At 35.7% G+C, this 24682-nt stretch overlaps 1 protein-coding gene across 1 annotated transcript in view; it reads right to left on the reverse strand.

The window, feature by feature from the left end:
* Positions 1-6712: 6712 nt before the first annotated feature.
* Positions 6713-24682, reverse strand: part of CAPS2 (calcyphosine 2) — a 41406-nt gene continuing 23436 nt past the window's right edge. Inside the window, 6 exon segments of the mRNA XM_059937378.1 lie at positions 6713-6888; positions 14850-14946; positions 16900-17019; positions 19857-20011; positions 21605-21678; positions 22730-22848. Coding sequence (XP_059793361.1) covers positions 6713-6888; positions 14850-14946; positions 16900-17019; positions 19857-20011; positions 21605-21678; positions 22730-22848 — 741 coding nt within the window.

Here is a 24682-nt window from a genome sequence, read left to right on the forward strand (position 1 = left end):
ATCAATTATATCTCAATAAATCTGAAATTAAAAAAAAAAAGATATGGAAGGGCAAAGGGTTCAGCTGGGTGGTTCTCATTTGGGGTCTGTCATGTAACTATAGTGAGATGTTGGCTGGGACTGGAATTAACCCAAAATGACTCACTCACCTGGCAGACAGTTGATACTATCTACTATCTGCGAGTGCAGATTTGGCTATTGATCAGAGCACCTGCATATAACCTCTGCAGTTTGGCAGTCCCACGTCGCTCAAGTATCAACAAATTTGGCAAAAACTAGATGGCTTTTTCTTGCCTAGTCTGAAAAGTAACACAGCATCACTGTAGCCATAATCCTTTGTTACAAAGAAGTAACAAGTTATCCACAACCAAGCAAAGGGGAAATAGACCCCACTTCTTGATGTGAAGCCAAATTCACTATGTAAGAACACTATATGGGATGGGATACTGTTGCAGCCATCTTTGGAAAACAATCACTTACAGAATTCCAGGCAGTCTATTGTCTTACTGTAACACACCAAAGATATTAGAAATGTCGCCTAAAGTCTGTATAGATATAAACTTAGTCTTCCATATGTATCATCTTTCAATTAATTTCAATAACAATACATTTTATTACTAATCACTAAAGAATTGATAGCCTTAATACAAGATTTTGAATTTCCTTCATGGGCTCTGATGAAGGAAGAGAATTGATAATAATGAGAAGTTTATTAGATGCAGGAGTAAATCGTGACATACAAACTATTTCTACCCATACTATATATCCCTTTAAAAGAACAGCTCTACAGCCGCATAGCACAGGGAGATCAGCTCGGTACTTTGTGCCCACCTAGAGGGGTGGGATAGGGAGGGTGGGAGGGAGACGCAAGAGGGAGGAGATATGGGGATGTATGTATATGTATAGCTGATTCACTTTGTTATACAGCAGAAACTAACACACCATTGTAAAGCAATTATACTCCAATAAAGATATTAAAAAAAAAAAAAGAATAGCTCTTATGATTGCCATTTGGGATTAATCAGAAAAAAATAAGGAAAACATTTGATTACTTTATTTCAAGCAAGAAAACAAAGGAACTAAATGTATACTGAGTTACATCTGTCTGCTAGATTGGGCTAAATACTGTATCTAGATATGTATTTACACTTAACATCTTTAAGTATATCCATTTCTATATCTATATTCAACCCTTATTTCAACCTTCAGATGCAGAAGTAGAGACTGAGTGATACTAAGTTGCTTCCCAAAGTCGTATAGCTGATTTGTAGCAGAGCTCAGGTTTGAAAGCAGTATTCACTGACTTTAAAGCTTGTGCTCTTTCCACAACATCATTTACATTAAAATATTACTATAAGCACATACTTTTCTTTGATGTGGTGGTCACCTGAATACTTCCCCCAAATTACTTTTCCTTAACAACTTAAAAGTTCTGTAAGAATCTCTTCAACTACTTTATAAGTGTCCAACTTTGATAAGTGACACACAATGATTTCCTTGAATTGCAGTCATTTGTTTCACCCTGGCTTTCTCATCATCTGAAAATCGCAGAAAACTCAACATACAGTTGCAAGGGTGAGGAATCTTTTTGTTTATATCTACTCATTCAGCCATGGCTCAGAAATCCCATTCTAACTTGATAAAAAGAATACTTAAACACAACAGGGACCATGATTGTTTTCTCTTGGCCTAAAATTTGTCACCAGAGAGGTAATTTTTATTCAAATCCTTCCAAATAACTTTACTTGCTTGGACATCCAAAAACTATACAAATCAGCTTACGCAGGTTATTAAAGAGAGAAATCTGAAAATGTGTATCCACTAATACATTTCTAAAATCTCCATGATCAAATCTCCAAAATCTTCTCTGTTTCAGCTTATATATATATCAATAGAACCTTTTAATTGCCATCTCAATAATACCTTAATAAATCGAATATTTTCAGAATGGTGTGTTATTATTATTCCCCTGGGATGACACAGGCAGCCCTTCCATGCCCCACTGTGCCTAGTTTATGCCTGTGTTATAGCAATCATGAATTAGGTTTGGGAATTTCTAACTCTACTACCTTAGGCATTGTGCCATGCCGTATTTGGGTCCGTGATGCCTACTGTAGTGTCTGACAGAGAACTGCAGCTGTGACCTAACAACTAACTTAGGAGTAGCTAATTTAGTTGTACACAAGTAATAGGTTCTTTATGGTAGTTAACTGTGACTTCCCAACCCTCCTTAAAATCTTTGAGGTAGGTGAGAATTAGCTATTCCTCTTATCCTCACTACCCAGTTATAACGAAATAAATTTCAGAGTAAATTCTGCCAAACGTACAGACGTTTATTAAACAAGCACATCTTAGCAAGGAGGCACAGAGAGATTACCAAACCTCTTCTGTAAACTCGGTGAAATCCCAGCAGTCTGTCCTTTTGGGAACTCCAATCAATGCTGTGCTGAAATGCTCACCAGAGGAAGAAGCAGCCACGCTCCAGGGGAGGGATCTGGTTACCGCATTGTTACAGTTGGTCAGCCAGAAGTCGTTCTAATCCGTAGGTGGACACGAGACCATTTAGGACTCTAACAAGACACTGTTTTCATGAATAAAACCCATTGTGTTTAGGAGGCTAATTACCTAGGCATCCGATAATGACTGAGTCCCAGCTAACTGAAGTGAATATAGTACCCCCTGAGCCGTGAGGCCTTGTTGATGAAGTGCAATCTGTGCATTCTTTATTAGGGAAACTTACTGGCCCTGTAGTTGAAGTTTGCACTAAAGTGCACATTCATACTATGTACATGGTCTATGCTAAAACGTTTTAATGCAAAAGTGTTCGTATGTAAGAACCATTAACAGTCGAGGCTCAGTAAATCACACGTGTATCCTGTCAACAAATTTTGATTTAACACCTACCACAGGTCAGATACAATGCTAGACACCATAACGTTAAATAAGATATGGTTCTTATCCTCAAGAAGCTTACAATCTAGTTGGAGAAACATAAGCGAAATAATCACTATAGTATGAAGTGATAAATGCTGGATTAAGGGCACATCCAAGGTGCCAAGAGGATCCCAAAGAAGGGCAACTACATCAGACTCAAGAGTTTGTCCGATGTAGCTTTCTAAAAGACATGGTTCTTGAGGTAGTATCAGAACACAACTATGAATTAATTTAGATGCACTAAGTGGAAGAAATAATTTTGGACAAAAGTAGCAGAGCAATTCTGAAGGCAGAGAAGTTTGAAACCTCACAAGCCATTTTAAAAATTGTAAGTAGTTCAGAATGGCTGGGGGATCATGGAGAGTGAGCTGAGTGGAGAGAAAGGAGCTTAGGGAGACCAGATCATTTAGGTTTACGTGTTAAGGTAAGCAGTTTGAACTTTTCTAAAAGATATGGTATACCAGGGGAAGATTTTAATCATGGAAGAAGTGTACATTTTAGAAAGATCATTCCAACAGCAATATGTAGGATGTGTTGAAGTAGGACTGGGGAAGAGAAAGAGTTGATGAGGGGGTATGCGGTAAAAGCTTGAGCAAAGGCATAAGCAATTGAGAATAGTGAAAGGAACAGATTCAAAAGAAAGAAACCAAAGGACCTGAGACTGAGTGGATATACAGAGTGTGAGAAAAATTTAGAATACCTCTGCCTTGGGCAATTGTATGGATAGTGCTACACAATAGGTGTAAATGACTGAATGAATGAAGTAATGATCAAATGAACAGTGGCTCCACTATGGAGTATTTATTCTTTACTGTATGAAGACATCCAATACGTAAGTTGTCCTTAGAAGTTTGTATAACCATAAAATAAAAGTAGGAGGCAATGACACAAGCTTCTTCTCTCATCAGTTTCTAATAAGCCCTGTCAACCCAGTGGATTCTCTTCTCTTGCTTGGCTTCTGTTATACAGGCTCAGTCCCTTCTACTTCTTTAAGCACTTTCATTGTAGATGTTTTTTTCTTGCTGGTCAACCTAGTAGTGATTACAATTTATCACAGTACATATTTTATTTTGCAAGCACTATAGCATAAACTGTAATCTCACAAATGCATGTTAGATAATCTGCAGTAAGCACAGCTTACTTTATACAATTCTCTCCTGAAGTAACTGACAACTTAGATTGACTAGAAATCCAAAGTAATTCATAAACTAAGATGTGTTTTACAGCTGCATCTACATTATGAATTATCCTAAGTGACTCTCCCTGTGCAGAATCACTGGCTTATTAAGTACATATGTACATATACCATAAAATTTAAAACAGAAACATATACTTTTATCTATACTATACTCTAGTTGCTCCATCATACAAATGTATATTCTTTCCTAATTAAAATACAGCTAAAAGTTCCTAAATAATATCCCTTTTCTAATTAAATATAAATTTTCCCTGAAAATTCTGTAAAACTTTACTTATAAGAATAGAAACAGTAAAATCAATATATAGAATTCAATAAACAGTATGGTTACCTGGAAAAGCAATTCTATACCACAAACAAATAACTACCTTTTAAAGATCTAGAGAACAATGAAATACTCTTAACCATAAACTTCATGTAACATCGTTACAACATATAACAGTATTCTAAAGCTAATCAAGGGATTTTTAGAATAGGAAGACTATATTTTTAATATAATTTCAAAAGTCAATTATTATGTTGTGGATGTTTGAAAATGTAACTTCTATTAAATGCTCTTCTATTAAATTGAATACTAAACAATAGATTTTTACTATACCAAAGAAGAATGCAGACAGTGAGGCAAAAGCAGAATGATTTATTGTGCCACCAATTATAATTTAACAAAATATGCCAAATAACATACTGAACATGTATTTTCTAGCTCTACATGAAAATGAGAGTGTAAAATAATAAGAAATTAACTACAAGAAGTTACATCTCCTAAACAGAGAAAATTCCTACAAATAATCACATGAATATTTATATTAAGAGGGTGGAGGTTTATTGAAGAATATGCTGTTATATTAATATGTTAAATCCTGGAAGAATCTCCCTGCCCCCTTTTTTTCCCCCAATATGACAGCCTATACATTTTCTGATTATATTCACAGGAAAATATGACATAACAATATTAAGAATAGATTTGTTAAGAAGAACTAAATAAAAATTTACCAATGAAAAATATTACATGCATATTGAACACCCAGAGTTATTAGTCATTTTAATGTGAAAACAATTTGTAGGGTTTAAAATGACTATAGTTGGATAAATTTTTCCAAGAAAAAGAATGTGACTCAGAAATAGTGTTATAGACTTATTTCTGTCAAAACATCTTCCAGCATATTGTTTTAATTACAATAACCTAACTGAAGAAGGAATAAAGAATTTAGCTAGAGAAAATAGCACTAAAATGTCCATGCATACTTTGTTTCTGATATTTCAGTAGAAAGTTTTAGTACCTCCTCGAATCTTGAAAAAGTACTACTTTAAATTTATGGGGTTCACACACATCACATTTCTGATAATGTTGTCAAAGATATGAAGTTATATGCCAAAATTCATATTCTACACAGTATTTTCATTTTTCAACCACTTCTTATTTTGCTTGACACTATTTTTTATAGTTTGTTTTATCTTAATACATAAAATTTTAAATCACAAACTTGAAAATAACTCTATAAAGTTTTTTCTTCTCTCTGTATTTCCAAAGAGATGTGAGGAACGTAGAAGAATTTATAAAGAATGATTACATCTAACTGTTAAATAAGATCTATTTAGAAAAAAATGTTTCAGTTGTTTAGTATACCAGAAAGAAGTGTTATTTAGGATAGCATACATTCATTTTAGGACACAAATGAACTTTTTACATTTTGGTTAAGAATTACTAAATTATCCCTTAGTCCATACAAGTGATAACATACTTTTTGAGGTCTTTATTTAATATTCTAAGAAAATATTTCTCTTCCCATTTTGTATTGTTTCTAGTTAAATAATAATTCTGTGCAGGTAATAGGAATTGCAGTTAAAAAGAGAATAAAAGAACAAATAGAACTGGTCACCAGAATAATTACATTGTGCTCTATTGAACAAGCAATAGTACATGATTTGGAAGACAAGAATTCACAAGACAAGTCAGTGTTTAAATAAGCATTTGAGGGGTAAGCCTCCACCATTCTAAATATTTATGTACAGAAAACATCTATAATCACACTGCATGGAAAGTTTCTTTTGCATATCCTTTAATTCATTTAACATTTTCAGATGTTTGAAGCAAGCTGAACTATTTCAGTCTCATAGGCTTTGGGCCCAAGTCTAGTTCATCAAATTGAGAATGGTGGCAATTATATTTTGGGGAATGGGTAGCAAAAAAAATCAATGGACAAGAAACGTGGTTACTGTATAGCTGCTCACCGATTGTTTGCTACAGATGTTACTTTTCTATGAAAGCTAATAAAATATGACCTACTAAAATTACTTGAATAATTACTCATTCAAGATAAGTAATAAATCAAAAAGAGAGATCTTTATAAACTTATAAGCAGGCGAGCACTCGTACATGTGTGTGAATTTACACATACCCTTACATCTATCTTTCTGAATACTTCTCTTTCCAGGCTCAACTTTTTTGAGAAAACAACAAAAACAAACAAACAGAATAATGAGAGCCCTAGAAAAATACATTCCAGTGTTTGATACTTAACATTCAATTCATCTCTCCTTTAAAATGCTTAGTACTGATTACATACTCATTTTAAAAAACTAGATCCCCCATGGAGTACGTAAGATATTAACAAGATCTTCATCATCTACTATCCCTATACTTAGACCTTCATAGTAATCTTCAAATTCACCATATGACACTTCATCAGACTTACTGCAGGTATCTTTCAATGTTTCTAGAAAAGATGTTTTGGTTTCTTCCTCTGTGGAATGTCCTGTAAAATAGTACTGACTATGAAACAATGTCCTTAAAAGTTCAGTGAAATGGCTGATGATGATAAAGAAATACTTAAGTCACCTGATGAAATCTTTCCAACAATTTGAAATCTTATGTCAAACTACCCTTCAATTTATTTAAACATTTTCTTGTATGAACTAGAATTTAATGGTGAGGACTTTAACACACATTTGAAGCATCTTTTAAAAGCGTCTGACAGGGTGTATCTTTATGTATAGGCAAAATAATAGTTACTACTGTAGATATTCTTGTATTTGTTAATGTTTTAGACAACTCGGTTTCATTCCCATTAGAAATGAGGAAAGAAGAACACAAGTAAATAGTTTCATGATTTATAGGCTGATAACACAGTAATGCAATGTGTTAAAGGCATTAGTTACTTTATGAAGCAGTTACTCATAACTGCAGCTAGAAAATATTACTGCAAACACAGGATTCAGAGGCCTATGAAAATCTTTGCTGGAAGATATTTTACTTGATTAACTCATTCTATTTTTAATCTCTGACATTAAGTAGGCTATTTCCACTGGTCGGACACAGACAGTAAATGGTTAAGCAGTGAATTACGTGGATCTCTCTGATTGGAATTCCCACAGTTTTCCCATTAAACTTTGCTGTATCTCAGGAAGGGCCTCAGCCGTTTATAGTAAAAGAACATACTAAACTTTACTGTTTGGCTTCAAGATGCGGAAGAGTAAGACGCGGAGATCACGTTCCTCCCCACAAATACATCAGAAATACATCTACATGTGGAAGAACTCCTACAGAACACCTACTGAACGCTGGCAGAAGACCTCAGACCTCCCAAAAGGCAAGAAACTCCCCACGTACCTAGGTAGGGTAAAAGAAAAAAGAAAAAACAGAGACAAAGAATAGGGACGGGACCTGCACCAGTGGGAGGGAGCTGTGAAGGAGGAAAGGTTTCCACACACTAGGAAGCCCCTTCGCGGGCGGAGACGGCAGGGCGGTGGGGGGGTGGCGGAGGGGGTGAGCTTCGGAGCCACAGAGGAGAGCACAGCAACAGGGGTGCGGAGGGCAAAACGGAGAGATTCCCGCACAGAGGAACGCTGCCGACCAGCCCTCACCAGCCCGAGAGGCTCGTCTGCTCACCCGCCGGGGAGGGTGGGGGCTGGGAGCTGAGGCTCGGGCTTCGGAGGTCGGATCGCAGGGAGAGGACTGGGGTTGGCGGCGTGAACACAGCCCGAAGGGGCTAGTGCACCACGGCTAGCCGGGAGGGAGTCTGGGAAAAGGTCTGGAGCTGCCAAAGAGGCAAGAGACTTTTTCTTGCCTCTTTGTTTCCTGGTGCGTGAGGAGAGGGGATTCAGAGCGCCGCTTAAAGGAGCTCCAGAGACGGGCGCGAGCCGCGGCTACAGGGCGGACCCCAGAGACGGGCGTGAGGCGCTAAGGCGGCTGCTGCCGCCACCAAGAAGCCTGTGTGCGAGCACAGGTCACTCTCCACACCGCCCCTCCCGGGAGCCCGTGCAGCCCGCCACTGCCAGGGTCCCGTGATCCAGGGACAACTTCCCTGGAAGAACACACGGCGTTCCTCAGGTTGGTGCAACGTCACGCCGGCCTCTGCTGCCGCAGGCTCGCCCCGCATCCGTACCCCTCCCTCCCCCCGGCCTGAGTGAGCCAGAGCCCCCTAATCAGCTGCTCCTTTAACCCCGTCCTGTCTGAGTGAAGAACAGACGCCCTCAGGCAACCTACACACAGAGGCGGGTCCAAATCCAAAGCTGAACCCCAGGAGCTGTGCGAACAAAGAAGAGAAAGGGAAATCTCTCCCAGAAGCCTCAGGAGCAGGGGATTAAATCTCCACAACAAACTTGATGCACCTGCATCTGGGGAATACCTGAATAGGCAATGAATCATCCCAAATTGAGGAGGTGGACTTTGGGAGCAACGATATATATATTTTTTCCCCTTTTTCTCTTTTTGTGAGTGTGTATGTGTATGCTTCTGTGTGTGATTTTGTCTGTATAGCTTTGCTTTTACCATTTGTCCTAGGGTTCTCTCTGTCCTTTTTTTTTTTCACTTAAAAATATATTTTTTCTTGAAAATTATTTTTTATTTTTTATTTTAATAACTTTATTTTATTTTATTTTATTTTATCTTCTTCTTTCTTTCTTTTTTTTCTCCCTTTTACTCTGAGCTGTGTGGAGGACAGGCTTTTGGTGCTCCAGCCAGGCGTCAGGGCTGTGCCACTGAGGTGGGAGAGCCAAGTTCAGGACACTGGTCCACAAGAGGCCTCCCAGCTCCATGTAATATCAAACGGCGAAAATCTCCCAGAGATCTCCATCTCAATGCCAAGACCCAGCTCCACTCAATGACCAGTAAGCTACAGTGCAGGACACCCTATGCCAAACAACTAGCAAGACAGGAACACAACCCCATCCATCAGCACAGAGGCTGCCTAAAATCATAATAAGGCCACAGACACCCCAAAACACACCACCAGAGGTGGACCTGCCCACCAGAAAGACAAGATCCAGCCTCATCCACCAGAACACAGGCACTAGTCCCCTCCACCAGGAAGCCTACACAACCCACTGAAGCAACCTTAGCCACTGGGGACAGACACCAAAAACAACGGAAACTATGAACCTACAGCCTGTGAAAAGGAGACCCCAAACACAGTAAGTTAAGCAAAATGAGAAGACAGAGCAGATGAAGGAGCAAGGCAAAAACCCACCAGACCTAACAAATGAAGAGGAAATAGGCAGTCTACCTGAAAAAGAATTCAGAATAATGATAGTAAAGATGATCCAAAATCTTGGAAATAGAATAGAGAAAGTACAAGAAATGTTTAACAAGGACCTAGAAGAACTAAACAGCAAACAAACAATGATGAACAACACAATAAATGAAATTAAAAATTCTCTAGAAGGCATGAATAGCAGAATAACTGAGGCAGAAGAAAGGATAAGTGACCTGGAAGATAAAATAGTGGAAATAACTACTGCAGAGCAGAATAAAGAAAAAAGAATAAAAAGAATTGAGGACAGTCTTAGAGACCTCTGGAACAACATTAAATGCACCAACATTCGAATTAAAGGGGTCCCAGAAGAAGAAGAGAAAAAGAAAGGGACTGAGAAAATATTTGAAGAGGTGATAGTTGAAAACTTCCCTAATATGGGAAAGGAAATAGTTAATCAAGTCCAGGAAGCACAGAGAGTCCAATACAGGATAAATCCAAGGAGAAACACACCAGGACACATATTAATCAAACTATCAAAAATTAAGTACAAAGAACAAATATTAAAAGCAGCAAGAGAAAAACAACAAGTAACACATAAGGGAATCCCCATAAGGTTAACAGCTGATCTTTCAGCAGACACTCTGCAAGCCAGAAGGGAGTGGCAGGACATATTTAAAGTGATGAAAGAGAAAAACCTACAACCAAGATTACTCTACCCAGCAAGGATCTCATTCAGATTCGACGGAGAAATTAAAAGCTTTACAGACAAGCAAAAGCTAAGAGAATTCAGCACCACCAAACCAGCCCTACAACAAATGCTAAAGGAACTTCTCTAGGCAGGAAACACAAGAGAAGGAAAAGACCTACAATAATAAACCCAAAACAATTAAGAAAATGGTAATAGGAACATACATATCAATAATTACCTTAAATGTAAATGGATTAAATGCTCCAACCAAAAGACATAGACTGGCTGAATGGATACAAAAACAAGACCCATATATATGCTGTCTACAAGAGAACCACTTCAGACCTAGTGACACATACAGACTGAAAGTGAGGGGATGCAAAATGATACTCCATACAAATGGAAATCAAAAGAAAGCTGGAGTAGCAATTCTCATATCAGACAGAATAGACTTTAAAACAAAGACTATTACAAGAGACAAAGAAGGACACTACATAATGATCAAGGGATCAATCCAAGAAGAAGATATAACAATTGTAAATATTTAGGCACCCAACATAGGAGCACCTCAATACCTAAGGCAAATGCTAACAGCCGTAAAAGGGGAAATCGACAGTAACACAATCATGGTAGGGGACTTTAACACCCCACTTTTACCAATGGACAGATCATCCAAGATGAAAATAAATAAGGAAATACAAGCTTTAAATGATACATTAAACAAGATGGACATAATTGACATTTGTAGGACATTCCATCCAAAAACAACAGAATACACATTCTTCTCAAGTGCTCATGGAATATTCTCCAGGATAGATCATATCTTGGGTCACAAATCAAGCCTTGGTAAATTTAAGAAAATTGAAATCGTGTCAAGTATCTTTTCTGACCACAATGCCATGAGACTAGATATCAATTACAGGAAAAAATCTGTAAGAAATACAAACACATGGAGGCTAAACAACACAATACTTAAGAACCAAGAGATCACTGAAGAAATCAAAGAGTAAATCAAAAAATACCTAGAAACAAATGACAATGAAAACACAATAACTGAAAACCTATGGAATGCAGCAAAAGCAGTTCTAAGAGGGAAGTTTATAGCTATACAAGCCTACCTTAAGAAACAAGAAACATCTCAAATAAACAACCTAACCTTACACCTAAAGCAATTAGAGAATGAAGAACAAAATAACCCCAAAGTTAGCAGAAGGAAAGAAATCATAAAGATCAGATCAGAAATAAATGAAAAAGAAATGAAGGAAACGATAGCAAAGATCAATAAAACTAAAAGCTGGGTCTTTGAGAAGATAAACAAAATTGATAAACCATTTGCCAGACTTATCAAGAAAAAAAGGGATAAGACTCAAATCAATAGAATTAGAAATGAAAAAGGAGAAGTAACAACTGACACTGCAGAAATACAAGGGATCATCAGAGACTACTACAAGCAACTATATGCCAATAAAATGGACAACCTGGAAGAAATGGACAAATTCTTAGAAATGCACAACCTTCTGAGACTGAACCAGGAAGAAATAGAAAATATGAACAGACCAATCACAAGCACTGAAATTGAAACTGTGATTAAAAATCTTCCAACAAACAAAAGCCCAGGACCAGATGGCTTCACAGGCGAAATCTATCAAACATTTAGAGAAGAGCTAACACCTATCCTTCTCAAACTCTTTCAAAATATAGCAGAGGGAGGAACACTCCCAAACTCATTCTACAAGGCCACCGTCACTCTGATACCAAAACCAGACAAAGAAAGAAAAGTACAGGCCAATATCACTGATGAACATAGATGCAAAAATCCTCCACAAAATACTAGCAAACAGAATCCAACAGCACATTAAAAGGATCATACATTATGATCAAGTGGAGTTTATCCCAGGAATGCAAGGATTCTTCAGTATACACAAATCAATCAACGTGATACACCATATTAACAAATTGAAGGAGAAAAACCATATGATCATCTCAATAGATGCAGAGAAAGCTTTCGACCAAATTCAACACCCATTTTTGATAAAAAACCCTCCAGAAAGCAGGCATAGAGGGAAATTTCCTCAACATAATAAAGGCCATATATGACAAACCCACAGCCAACATCATCCTCAATGGTGAAGAACTGAAACCATTTCCACTAAGATCAGGAACAAGACAAGCTTGCCCACTCTCACCACTATTATTCAACATAGTTTTGGAAATTTTAGCCACAGCAGTCAGAGAAGAAAAAGAAATAAAAGGAATCCAAATCAGAAAAGAAGAAGTAAAATTGTCACTGTTTGCAGATGACATGATACTATATACAGAGAATCCTAAAGAAGCTACCAGAAAACTACTAGAGCTAATCAATGAATTTGGTAAAGTAGCAGGATACAAAATTAATGCACAGAAATCCCTTGCATTCCTATACACTAATGATGAAAAATCTGAAAGTGAAATTAAGAAAACACTCCCATTTACCATTGCAACAAAAAGAATGAAATGTAGGAATAAACCTACCTGAGGAGACAAAAGACCTGTATGCAGAAAATTATAAGACACTGATGAAAGAAATTAAAGATGATACAAATAGATGGAGAGATATACCATGTTCTTGGATTGGAAGAATCAACATTGTGAAAACGACTCTACTACCCAAAGCAATCTACAGATTCAATGCAATCCCTATCAAACTACCACTGGCATTTTTCACAGAACTAGAACAAAAAATTTCACAATTTGTATGGAAACACAAAAGACCCCGAATGGCCAAAGCAATCTTGAGAAAGAAAAACCGAGCTGGAGGAATCAGGCTCCCGGACTTCAGACTATACTACAAAGCTACAGTAATCAAGACAGTATGGTACTGGCACAAAAACAGAAATATAGATCAATGGAACAGGATAGAAAGCCCAGAGATAAACCCATGCACATATGGTCACCTTATCTTTGATAAAGGAGGCAAGAATATACAGTGGAGAAAAGACAGCCTCTTCAATAAGTGGTGCTGGGAAAACTGCTGGGACAGCTACATGGAAAACAATGAAATTAGAACACTCCCTAACACCATACACAAGAATAAACTGAAAATGGATTAAAGACCTAAATGTGAGGCCAGACACCATCAAACTCTTAGAGGAAAACATAGGCAGAACACTCTATGACATAAATCACAGCAAGATCCTTTTTGACCTACCTCCTAGAGAAATGGAAATAAAAACAAAAATAAACAAATGGGACCTAATGAAACTTAAAAGCTTTTGCACAGCAAAGGAAATCATAAACAAGATGAAAAGAGAACCCTCAGAATGGGAGAAAATATTTGCAAATGAAGTAACTGACAAAGGCTTAATCTCCAAAACATACAAGCAACTCATGCGGCTCAATATCAAAAAAAAACAAACAACCCAATCCAAAAATGGGCAGAAGACCTAAATAGACATTTCTCCAAAGAAGATATACAGATTGCCAACAAACACATGAAAGAATGCTCAACATCATTAATCATTAGAGAAATGCAAATCAAAACTACAGTGAGATATCATCTCACACCAGTCAGAATGGCCATCATCAAAAAATCTACAAACAATAAATGCTGGAGAGGGTGTGGAGAAAAAGGAACCCTCTTGCACTGTTGGTGGGAATGTAAATTGATACAGCCACTATGGAGAACAGTATGGAGGTTCCTTAAAAAACTAAAAATAGAACTACCATAGGACCCAGCAATCCCACTACTGGGCATATACCCTGAGAAAACCATAATTCAAAAAGAGTCATGTTCCAAAATGTTCATTGCAGCTCTATTTACAATAGCCAGGACATGGAAACAACCTAAGTGTCCATCAACAGATGAATGGGTAAAGAATATGTGGCACATATATACAATGAAATATTACTCAGCCATAAAAAGGAACGAAACTGAGTTATTTGTAGTGAGGTGGATGGACCTAGAGACTGTCATACAGAGTGAAGTAAGTCAGAAGAAGAAAAACAAATACCATATGCTAACACATATATATGGAATCTAAAAAAAAAAAAGAAAAAAGGAAATGGTCAGGCGAACCTAGGCGCAAGATGGGAATAAAGATGCAGACCTACTAGAGAATGGACTTGAGGATACGTGGAGGGGGAAGGGTAAGCTGGGACAAAGTGAGAGAGTGGCATGGACATATATACACTACCAAATGTAAAATAGATAGCTAGTGGGAAGCAGCCGCATAGCACAGGGAGATCAGCTCAGTGCTTTGTGACCACCTAGAGGGGTGGGATAGGGAGGGTGGGAGGGAGACGCAAGAGGGAGGAGATATGGGGGTATATGTATATGTATAACTGATTCACTTTGTTATAAAGCAGAAACTGACACACCATTGTAAAGCAATTATACTCTAATAAAGATGTTAAAAAAAAGAAAAGAAAGCTCTCACATTTCTGGTTTAAAAAAATAATTATTTATTTCCTCACTTAATGGCCTCAAGTCCATGCTATAAATTAGTATAATTTAAAGATAGTACTTTGATTAACTCACATTTTAGAAATCTAATGTATTTTGACTTGTAATAATTACCTGAAATTACTTGAGGATGCTTCTTTGCACAATAACATTTTCTTATGTCTATAACAGGCGCACTGCCTGTTTTGTTAAAATCCAGTTTCATAAAGGCCTAAATAAAGAGAGAAGTGTTATTTTTTTCTATGAAATCATTAGAACCTAATTTTCTATTCTGCAGTAGGTTATTTTTGACCTCTAAACAAGACAGTTTAAAGTACTAAAGTGGTATATGAAGGAAGCATCATTGAAACAGGGAGAAAGATATTGGAGCAAGATATTCGGTAACCTGCACTTAAGGTGCACTACCACTTTCTAGCACCCTGACCTTGAGAAAGTAACTTAACCTCTGTTACCCTGGCTTTCCTCTTCTGCACACTGAGGAGTTGGGTAAAAGACCTCTCAGGTAACTTTCAGCTCTACGAATCACATGAAATTGATAAATGGCCAAGACAAATGACCAGGACTATTTTGATTCAAAAAGTAAACCTGCAAATATTCCATTACTAAAATCAATGAGAAAGGTAAATAATTCTTAAATGGGTTTTGTTACTCTATTTCCTGAAATTTAACACTACCTTTCGAAATGCTAGTTGTTTTTTCACTCCTCTAATTCAATGCAATTCTGAGGATCATAAAATATATTTTATTGAGAAGAGGAGTGGGTCCATAGAAACATACAACTGACCAAAAGCAACATCCTACATTTGCAGATGAGTCAAAACTGGAATCAAGTTTGTTTATTCACAATAATGTCACAGGTATGTGGTACCTGTTATGGGCTGAATTGCATCCTCCCAAAAATTCATATGTTGAAGCCCTAACCTCCAGTACCTCAGCGTGTGACTGCAGAAGAAGATAGAGCCTTTAAAGAGGTGATTAAATTAAAATGAAATCATTAGGGCTGGCCCTAATCCAATATGACTGGTATCCTCATAAGAAGAGGAGATTAGGACACAGACAACACAGACTGAGGGATGACCGTGAGAACACAGGGAGAAGACAGCCGGTTAATTACAAGCCAAGGAAAGCAGCCTCAGGAGAAACCAAACCTAATGACACCTGGATCTTGGACTTTTAGCCTCCAGAATTGTGAGACAACAAATTTCTGTCGTGTAAGTCACCCAGTCTAGGGTATTTGTTATGGTAGCCCTAGCAAACTAAGTCTACTTTTGTCCTCTATTCCCAGGACCAAGACTTATGAAAGAGACAACCCTCCAGTTTCTACTCCTGATACTCACACCTATCACCAGGACATGTAAGGTAAAAATATATGCAAATTTATAAATATTATGTGGTGAATTTGTTTAACATAAGGTTTTTATTTTGTCTTTTGGCCAGTAAAGATAAAGATTTTGATATTTTCTATTTGAGATTTGTACCCGATGTAATTGTTCATACTACCCTATTCACAATAGCTTTGTTTCAGTATTAGATAAATATACATTTTATATTAGGTACATATACAAAAGAAAAAGAAAACTACATTGCTCAAAAGCATGCTCTAAAAATGGCTACCAGAACCTAATATCTTCTCCCCTACATAAGTCAGAGCTCCTGTTTTTAATTACAATTTAATATGATCATTTTAATCTTCATTTGAACATTTAGCCTGCATATTTAAAAAGTAGAGAAACATGTTTTAGTCATCATCCTAAGATAATGTGCATTGAGCCTTGACACTGGGACAGCTATAATGCTCATAATTTTACATGTAATACCTTAGACCAGTTCTGTGAGATACTGAGGCTTGGAAATATTTAATAATAGATATAGGCATATAACTATATGGAGCCAGCAACTTATGGAATTAGTAATTTGTGAACTGAAATTTAATTTCAGATTTTATTTTCCTTTTATAATATTTTCCTAAAACATAGGCATAATTTATTTTGCTTTATACTGGGTAGATTTGTATGTGTATGTGTGTGTTTGTGTTTTACTAAACCCAAAATACATTACAGGGAAAGGAATTTAAAACATTTTCAAGGGTAATTCATTAAAGATTTAAAAGAATGAACCTAAAAATCTATTAAAAGTAACTATTTGAAAGATTACTTCAAGTTACCTTTTGAACAAATGATTTCCTGTATTCATTCATTTCACCAATAACGGCACGCTTGAATTCTCCGTAATCAACCTTGCCATTGCCATAACTATTTAGAATTAGCCACAAAGACTCAAAATCCTAGAAATGATCACACAGAGACCACTGTTACACCTTTAAGTTATATATGGCCACAACAATAATCATCCTAATAGTATTTTGTTACATCTGTTGTAGCCCTAGACAAGGTAGTGGACTTAATAAGAAAATTCCAAAAAGTTACTTATAAATCCAATCAAAGGCACTAAAAAAGCTTATTTAGAGGAACTCTGTAGTGGACAGTTCCATAAAGTTAAGAAACATTTAAGAGTGGCAATAAATCACAAATGTATCTTTTTAAATTTATTTTTTTTCAATAAAAAATGCTTACCATTCACTTGAATTTGACCATTTCATTATCTTTAATGTATTATATCAGTGACAATTAAGAAGTCACTTCACTTACTGGAATGCCTCCAAAAGGCATCAGGATACTGACTGTACTTCTGCTAGTCTTCATACTTGAAAGTATAAGAGATTTGAATGACTCTAACAATTATTCCATGATTTACACTGAAAGGTGCTGTTTTGAGTAGATCCCTTATGCCAATTTATTCATTTTACTATTGCCACTTACTTCTTCGGCAAATGCACTATTTAATAGAATATTCTATTCATAAAGTTCCTAACAACAACCAAAAAAAATACAGCATGAGATTTTCTTAAACTCAGATAAATAGATTTTCAATATTTCAGTCAAGTTGTTAGCTTTAAATGAGAATATAAATAAAACATCTAGCAAGGTGACTGACAAATAATGGTTACCTCCAAAATATTCTCTTCCATTTCCTCCTAATTTTTTCAATTAAAATTTTAATAAGGAAACTTAAGACGCCCTGCCCCCGCCCCCCCCCCGCAGTTCTCAACAACCCATACATTTTTTTGGTCTGTTGTAATGCCCTGTACATAAAAAGACTTTAAGGTCTATAAAATGAGCTTTTAAGTGTGAAAATGAGCTTAATCTTTAAAATCATACGTAATATGGATAGAAGATGAATTTGCTCACCCAACTCAAGGGATACTAGAATTAAAAGATAATGCTAGAAGCATAAAAGAAACATTTTTCAAGAACTGAATAATTTACCAAAAGTGGCAACAAATTTATATAACTCTTTCTAAAATATGGTGCAGGATGGAAAATGATAATTCAGTTGAAAAGAAAACTAAGGTATATTTATTGATAGTATCTCTATATAAATTAGGCAATTTAGGGGGCATACCAGTTTTTAAAATTTCAAATTAGTAAGAATGACTTTGCCTTCCCTAAAACTAGTGCCAGAATTAGACCCAGGTTGGTGATTCTTATGTTCTTGTTTTTGCTTCTCATTGCATGGGCAGTCTCCAGTGATATTATAGAGGAAAAGAAAAAACAGGGTATAAGACACCACATCTTTCTAATTTTCTATTGCTGTTTTATTACTATTATTATTATTATTATTAATGCAAGGAAGAGATGAAGTTAGATAATCCCTAGTGTGTGTCACTAGGTGGGCCACAAGGTTAAGTATTGTAAAAAAAACACAAGACAGGTATGGCACAGCAATGATAAGCAATACCATACCGGCACAGAAGTTTACAATTGATAAGGCATGTAATTTTCTCATTTGAGTTTCAAAGCAACTCTGACTATAAGTATTGTCTCTGGATTGCTCCAGCAGAGTCTGTCTGTCAGAAAAGTGAAAAGCCTATTCAAGATCACACAGTTCAAATGTTAAGGCTAGAACTTGAACCTTTATCTCATAAATTCAATTTCCAGTGTTCCTCCCACAAAATGTACTGTATCTTGTGACAAGACGATTTGAAGCAAAAGAGAACAATGCAAGAGAATGCCTTATCTAAAACCCTTGAGGTAGACATGTTTCAAATTCATATACACTCAGGATAAAATCCAAACTTCTGAGCATAGCATGCAAAGCTTTAATGTAATGGACACTGCTAGGCTTATTTCTCTCCATTCTTCTCTTTTCCTTCCTTCCACCTATCTATCTATTTCAACTCATGCATCGTCTATTTATTCAGCACCTGCCAAACGCCAGGTTCTATTCGAGGTATTAGAAATAGAGCAGGAAACAAGAAGCACCTTGGTCTCTGCCCTGATGGGACTTCCATTCTACTGCAGGCAGAGCCAGAGAATATATACAAAGTGGTATAAAGAAAACAAAATGGATAAATGGTATAGAGAGGATCAGGGATCACATGGGATGCTCCTTTAGATGGAGGTGTCAGTGTAGTGTTCTTAGTAGAGAAAACCTGAATGATGAGAAAATTCAGCCATGCAAAGGTCTGGTGTAAGATTACTCACAGCAGAGGGAAAGGTAGGGGTGAAGCCTCTGGGGCAATTCCTGGAACCTGCCGCACTCCTTCTCCCCTGGAAGCCTTCACATGTGCTTCTCCCTTTCCTGAAGTAGCCATTGTCTGATCCACACTCCTCCTCCCCTCTCATCTGCTTCATTCCTCCTCATCCTTCAAAACTCAGCTCGGACATATACCCACCTCCAGGAATCCTATAAACTTCCTTCTCCATAACCTGGCTTGCAATTTATCTCACATGTTCTAAAAGCATTCTCTATTTAACACTTATCATGTTGTTTTGTAATCATTTATATTTTTCTTTCCTTTACTTATGAAGACCATAAGAGTACAGAGTATGTCTTCTCAGAGTTTAGAACAATGCCCACTTATTAGGCTCTTAATAAGTATATGAGGGACGGATGAATGTCGACATTTAAAAAATCAGCAGGACTTGCCTGATGGCTTAACACTGATAATGAGGCATAAAGAAGGAGACAAATGAACTACTAAAATTTCAGTAGAAAATTGAATAAGACCACTGAAGAATAATATGTCATTCACTGCAGAGAATTATCTGTGGTACATACATTTTCGGACACTTCTAAGTGAAATACTTTTAAAGCTTGCTTAAAATCTGCCTTATCTAAAAGTCCATTTCCTTCCTTGTCCAATTGTTGAAGGTATTTTCTCAATCCAGTCAAAATACAAACACCTCTTTTACATAGCTGTTCTTTTAGCACATCTGTTTAAGAAGAAGGGAGATGGAAACAAATTATTCCTATGCACAAATGTATCAAATTGCAATTGTCTCTCTGGTAAGAAAATTAAAGTTGATATAACTGACATAAGGGATGTGAATATGCAACCAGATCATACGTATGACTGACAAAAGGCTTTGAAAAATAGAATGCTCTTAGTAAAGGGGGTTATATACAAAATCACATGTAAAATATACCAGAACAAGAGCACCACTGTGTGGTGAAAGTGTTATATTTTGTATATAGGAAAATAATGGTTCACTTTATCAGCATGAAAATAACCTAAATGTTACAAATAAAATCTTAGTTTTTAAAAAATTTCCAGGTTTCCTCTTCATCTGTCAAGCCCATATCTTTAATCTCTTTCCTCTTTCTTTGTAATTACCAACTGAATTACAGATTTTTGAGTGATCTGCCTGACATCAATTCATCAGTTCAAAATTTCTAAAGTATTTTGAAATCTTCAAACTGTAGGTTATATATTAAATAGCATCAAGGCTTTGGAATGCTATCCTATACTTATACATTTAAAGTAACCCTTTCTTCTAGGAATTTATAAGAATTTATATTCTTAGGCTCATTCTCTTTGTGGGACAGATTTCATTTGATGCAGTTTGTGCCATCTTTACTTGAGAAAATATAGGTAACTTTACCAGAGCAGTTATTAAATATAATACATTAGAAGAAAAAACAAATGTCACTAGATACAATAGTGACAAATACCATATTGATCGTGATAGAACAGAGAAAACTATTTAGTAACAATGGCATCAAGAATATTTGAGAGTTCAAATACCAATCCCAGACAACTTTTAAATCTGTTTTTAGTCTTCTTACTCCCATATCATCTTTATATGATAAATCAGGATTTATCAAAATTTATAAATTATATGTTGACTTCTGTGATTACTTGTTTAATGCCTTCCTGCCTTCTTGACTATGAGATTCAACAAAGGACTTGTCTATTTGAGCCTAGTATACTGTATTGATTACAAGAGTGGACTCTAGAAACAAATCTATAAAATGCTTTAGAGTACCAAAACCTACATATATTTCACTTATCACCTACAACAACTCTGAAAGTTAATAAAAGAGGTTATTATCCCTATTTTAGATATAATGAAAGAGGTGCAAGAGTATACACAGTCATATGTCTACTGGATGAACGGCTCCAAACATGAATCTGGCTCCCAGTCTAGTATTTTTTTTTTTTCACACTAGGCCGCCACAAATCTCTTTAGGATATCATCTAATGCATAAGACAAGTACTATATTGCAAAAATCACTTATATTCATTTCATGAATAAAACCCATACTATCTAGTACTTTCTAAAATTTTTAAATTCATAAATCATAAAATACTAGTTATTCAGTTAGACAGGATCATTAAAGTAGGAGAAATACTAAAAATATTTTTAAACATGTATGTGTGTATAAATTTATAAAAAGATAGGAAAGCAAATAGGAAATATAAATCAAGTGCCAAAAAACTAAGCAATATCTGGAAAATACTGCTTTACTACTTACAAAGAAAATGGTTGAAAATTAATACTTAAGAGTATAGTAATGACACACACCTTGAATGGCCTTGAAAACCAATCTATCATTGGCTTCTTCATTGGTTACATCATCATGTTCCACAGAATCAGTTCTGCAATTGACATGTTCGCAGTGATAAAAATATATTGTTTTGCAATCTTGAGTATGGAAACTCTAAGCTTTCCCTGCTCTAGACTCAAAGAAATTCTCAAATAAATTCTCACTCTTAATAAGCTACAGAAAGTTGGAAGAGTGCTTAGAGATTAATCAAGTCCCACCTTTGCTCCCTGCTTTAATCCTTGGGAGAATTAAATATGATAAATCAAAAGCTAAAATCCTTAAACCTTCCAAGAACTACCTTTAAACATTATATTCAGTTTTGTAGCTATTTAAATGTTCTTTTAAAATACTTAATTAAAACTATTAAATTTAAAAGCAGTTTTACCTTTAAATGTATAAAATGTAAAAATGTTATTTTAAAAAGCAAAAAAAAAACCAAATGCAATCATATTGAACAATACAGTAAAAGACAAAGAAGCACAGACTTCCTTATAGCCAATTCATGACAAATGGCCTCTAATGTACAGAGAGTACACCAATTATTGTTATCTTGATTATATTTAGCACCAAAAAACACTCCACAAGAATGGCATATATGTTTTCTGTGATAAGAAAAAAAAAACCCCAAAATTCATTTAAAAGCTTTTGATTCATAGCATTGTTTTTTCATTATATGTATTATCAATCAATGAACACCACAAGCATGTGGGACCCAAGACTTTTTTTAGTGCTTAAAAAAAGCATCACACTAAAAATGTGGAAAAAGTTGTTATTATATTGTATTGTATCCCATCTTTTAAAATGTATTATTTTGGTAGCATTCGGTAAAATAAAAGTGTTATAGCACAGGCAAATTAATAAAGTACTTTAACTAACTTAAAATGGGACATTTTAAATTTCTACTTGATTATAACTGTTCCCACACATGGAGTGTATTTGAGTACAAGATATAGCACATAAAATAGATATGTATAGCTATGCTTTATTTTTTTAAATATAAATCTTAACTAAAATCAAAATGCTTTGATATAGAATCTCATTTTAATATAATAAACATAATGTTTTCACTTACCTCCAAAATGACAAATGCATGTTTGACTTACTTGAGAGAATCCAAAGCTCTCTGATCAATATTTGTGATTCGAAGTGTAAGCAATGTGTTTTCTTTTATGCTTTCTGGAAGTCTGGGATGATCAGAGCTCAAAAATGTCAAGTTTGCACCCTAAAGAAATGAACAAATTGAATTATTTAAACTATAAAATATATAAGAAGTAAACTACAACTAATACTAATTTTAAATATTCAAGTTTGATTATATCTGATGTGATATACTTTTATACTAATAAAAAAGTATATTGAGAGAATATTTAGAAACCACACAGGCTTCAGCTAATAATATAGGAAAATAGGAGAACTAATTTCCCAATCTCCCAATTAGAACAATCTTAGATTTAACAATTCATGTGAAAAAAATAAGAACTCCAATTGTTTTTTAGAATCAGAGGAAGAAAGGACAAGTTATTTCAGTGGAAATTATGACACCGCAAAATACAGAAATAGAGCTATTGATCCACAGAAAGATGTGCTGCAAATTGATGAACTATGACAGGTTCATCACCCTCTTTCACCTGGTCTTTTGATGACAAACATTACATAAATGTAAAACGAATTTTAAGCTATTTAGAGTATCAAGGCTTTGCTGAAAAAATTCCCCTCAAAAATCCTTAATCCAAACTTAGAAAATTGTTATTATTTTAATTTCTGAGTTTCTCAAATAAATATGGTCAAATATGGACAAACACAAATTTAAAGTAAGAGGCTTAATTATCTCTTTTGAAAATAAGGGAAGAGATTTCTCTCCTCTCCTTTATCCTGGAGCATTTACTTTAGAAAACTTGTAACTATAAGTACCTTCTTCACTCTTTGAAATGTATATAAATTTTCTTGAAATTATTATTTAAGCAATTAAAGAGACTACATGATATGTGTAGCAGTGTTATGCATATAAGCATATGTGTGTATACATACATGTGTGCGTAACGGTACATCTATGAGGTCTGTGTCAGTGCATCCAAAGCAATATACGTATGTATGTGAGTGAACATATGTGGGTGCACTTTTATGTGTGTGTGTCTAGGACACAAGTGCATGTTTCTATAAGTATTATCTTAACAGCTGGCATTACAATTTATTTTAGGGAGTATTTAGAAAAAAGACCTTGATGGGGTATATAGAAATGAAAAGATAAGTTCCAGAGCAACACCTGGAAGGCAAAAGAGACCCAGCGCCCCCCAAAAAGAAAGATAAGGTTGAATATTTCTGCACAAAGAAATAGAAGATTGTGGGGAAGAGCAAGAGGTGGAAGGAGTCAGAAAATTGAGAGGAGAGCCTTTACCATGGGAAATATTCAAAGGACATATTTTTAAGAATAAGAATGTCTAATAACAAATTGTAAATTCCGTACACTGCTGCAATATAAACCTCCCTCCATATCCCCTTCAAAATGTCTGCCACACACCCAAGGTATCATATATATAGTTTGTGTGTGGCTCTTTCTCTCTCTCTTTTTCTCTTTCCTTCTCTCTCTCTTTTGCTCCATTCCTCCCTTCCTCCCTCCCTCCCTCCCTTCCTCCTTTCTTTCCTTCCTTCCCTCTTCTCTCTCTCTCCCTCTCTCTTTTTCTTGGAAATCATAAGAGGGAGCAAAGCTCCACATCTGGTTCAAGTAATATGGAACAGGGACAGTAAGAACAAATAAATTATTAGAGACAGCAGCTCAGGGCTAGAGGTAACTTTAATCTCTCTGGGATAGGCATTAAACATTCTTCCTACAGGTTGTGAAATGTGAGTTGGAGCTACTTTTCTCAATCTCTAGAGGCTGGCTTAAGAGACATACACACAGCTATAGATATAGATAATAGATACAGATATAGAGTGTATGCATAATGTATTAAATCCAAGTTTTAGATGTAAAGGTTTTCCTCACCCCCAACTCCTCACCCAGCTGGTCACTACATCTTATGATTCTACTGCCTGAAGATTTTTAAAAAAATTTTTCT

The sequence above is a fragment of the Balaenoptera ricei genome, chromosome 10, assembly GCF_028023285.1.
Source record: "Balaenoptera ricei isolate mBalRic1 chromosome 10, mBalRic1.hap2, whole genome shotgun sequence".
Classification (NCBI taxonomy): Eukaryota; Metazoa; Chordata; class Mammalia; order Artiodactyla; family Balaenopteridae; genus Balaenoptera; species Balaenoptera ricei.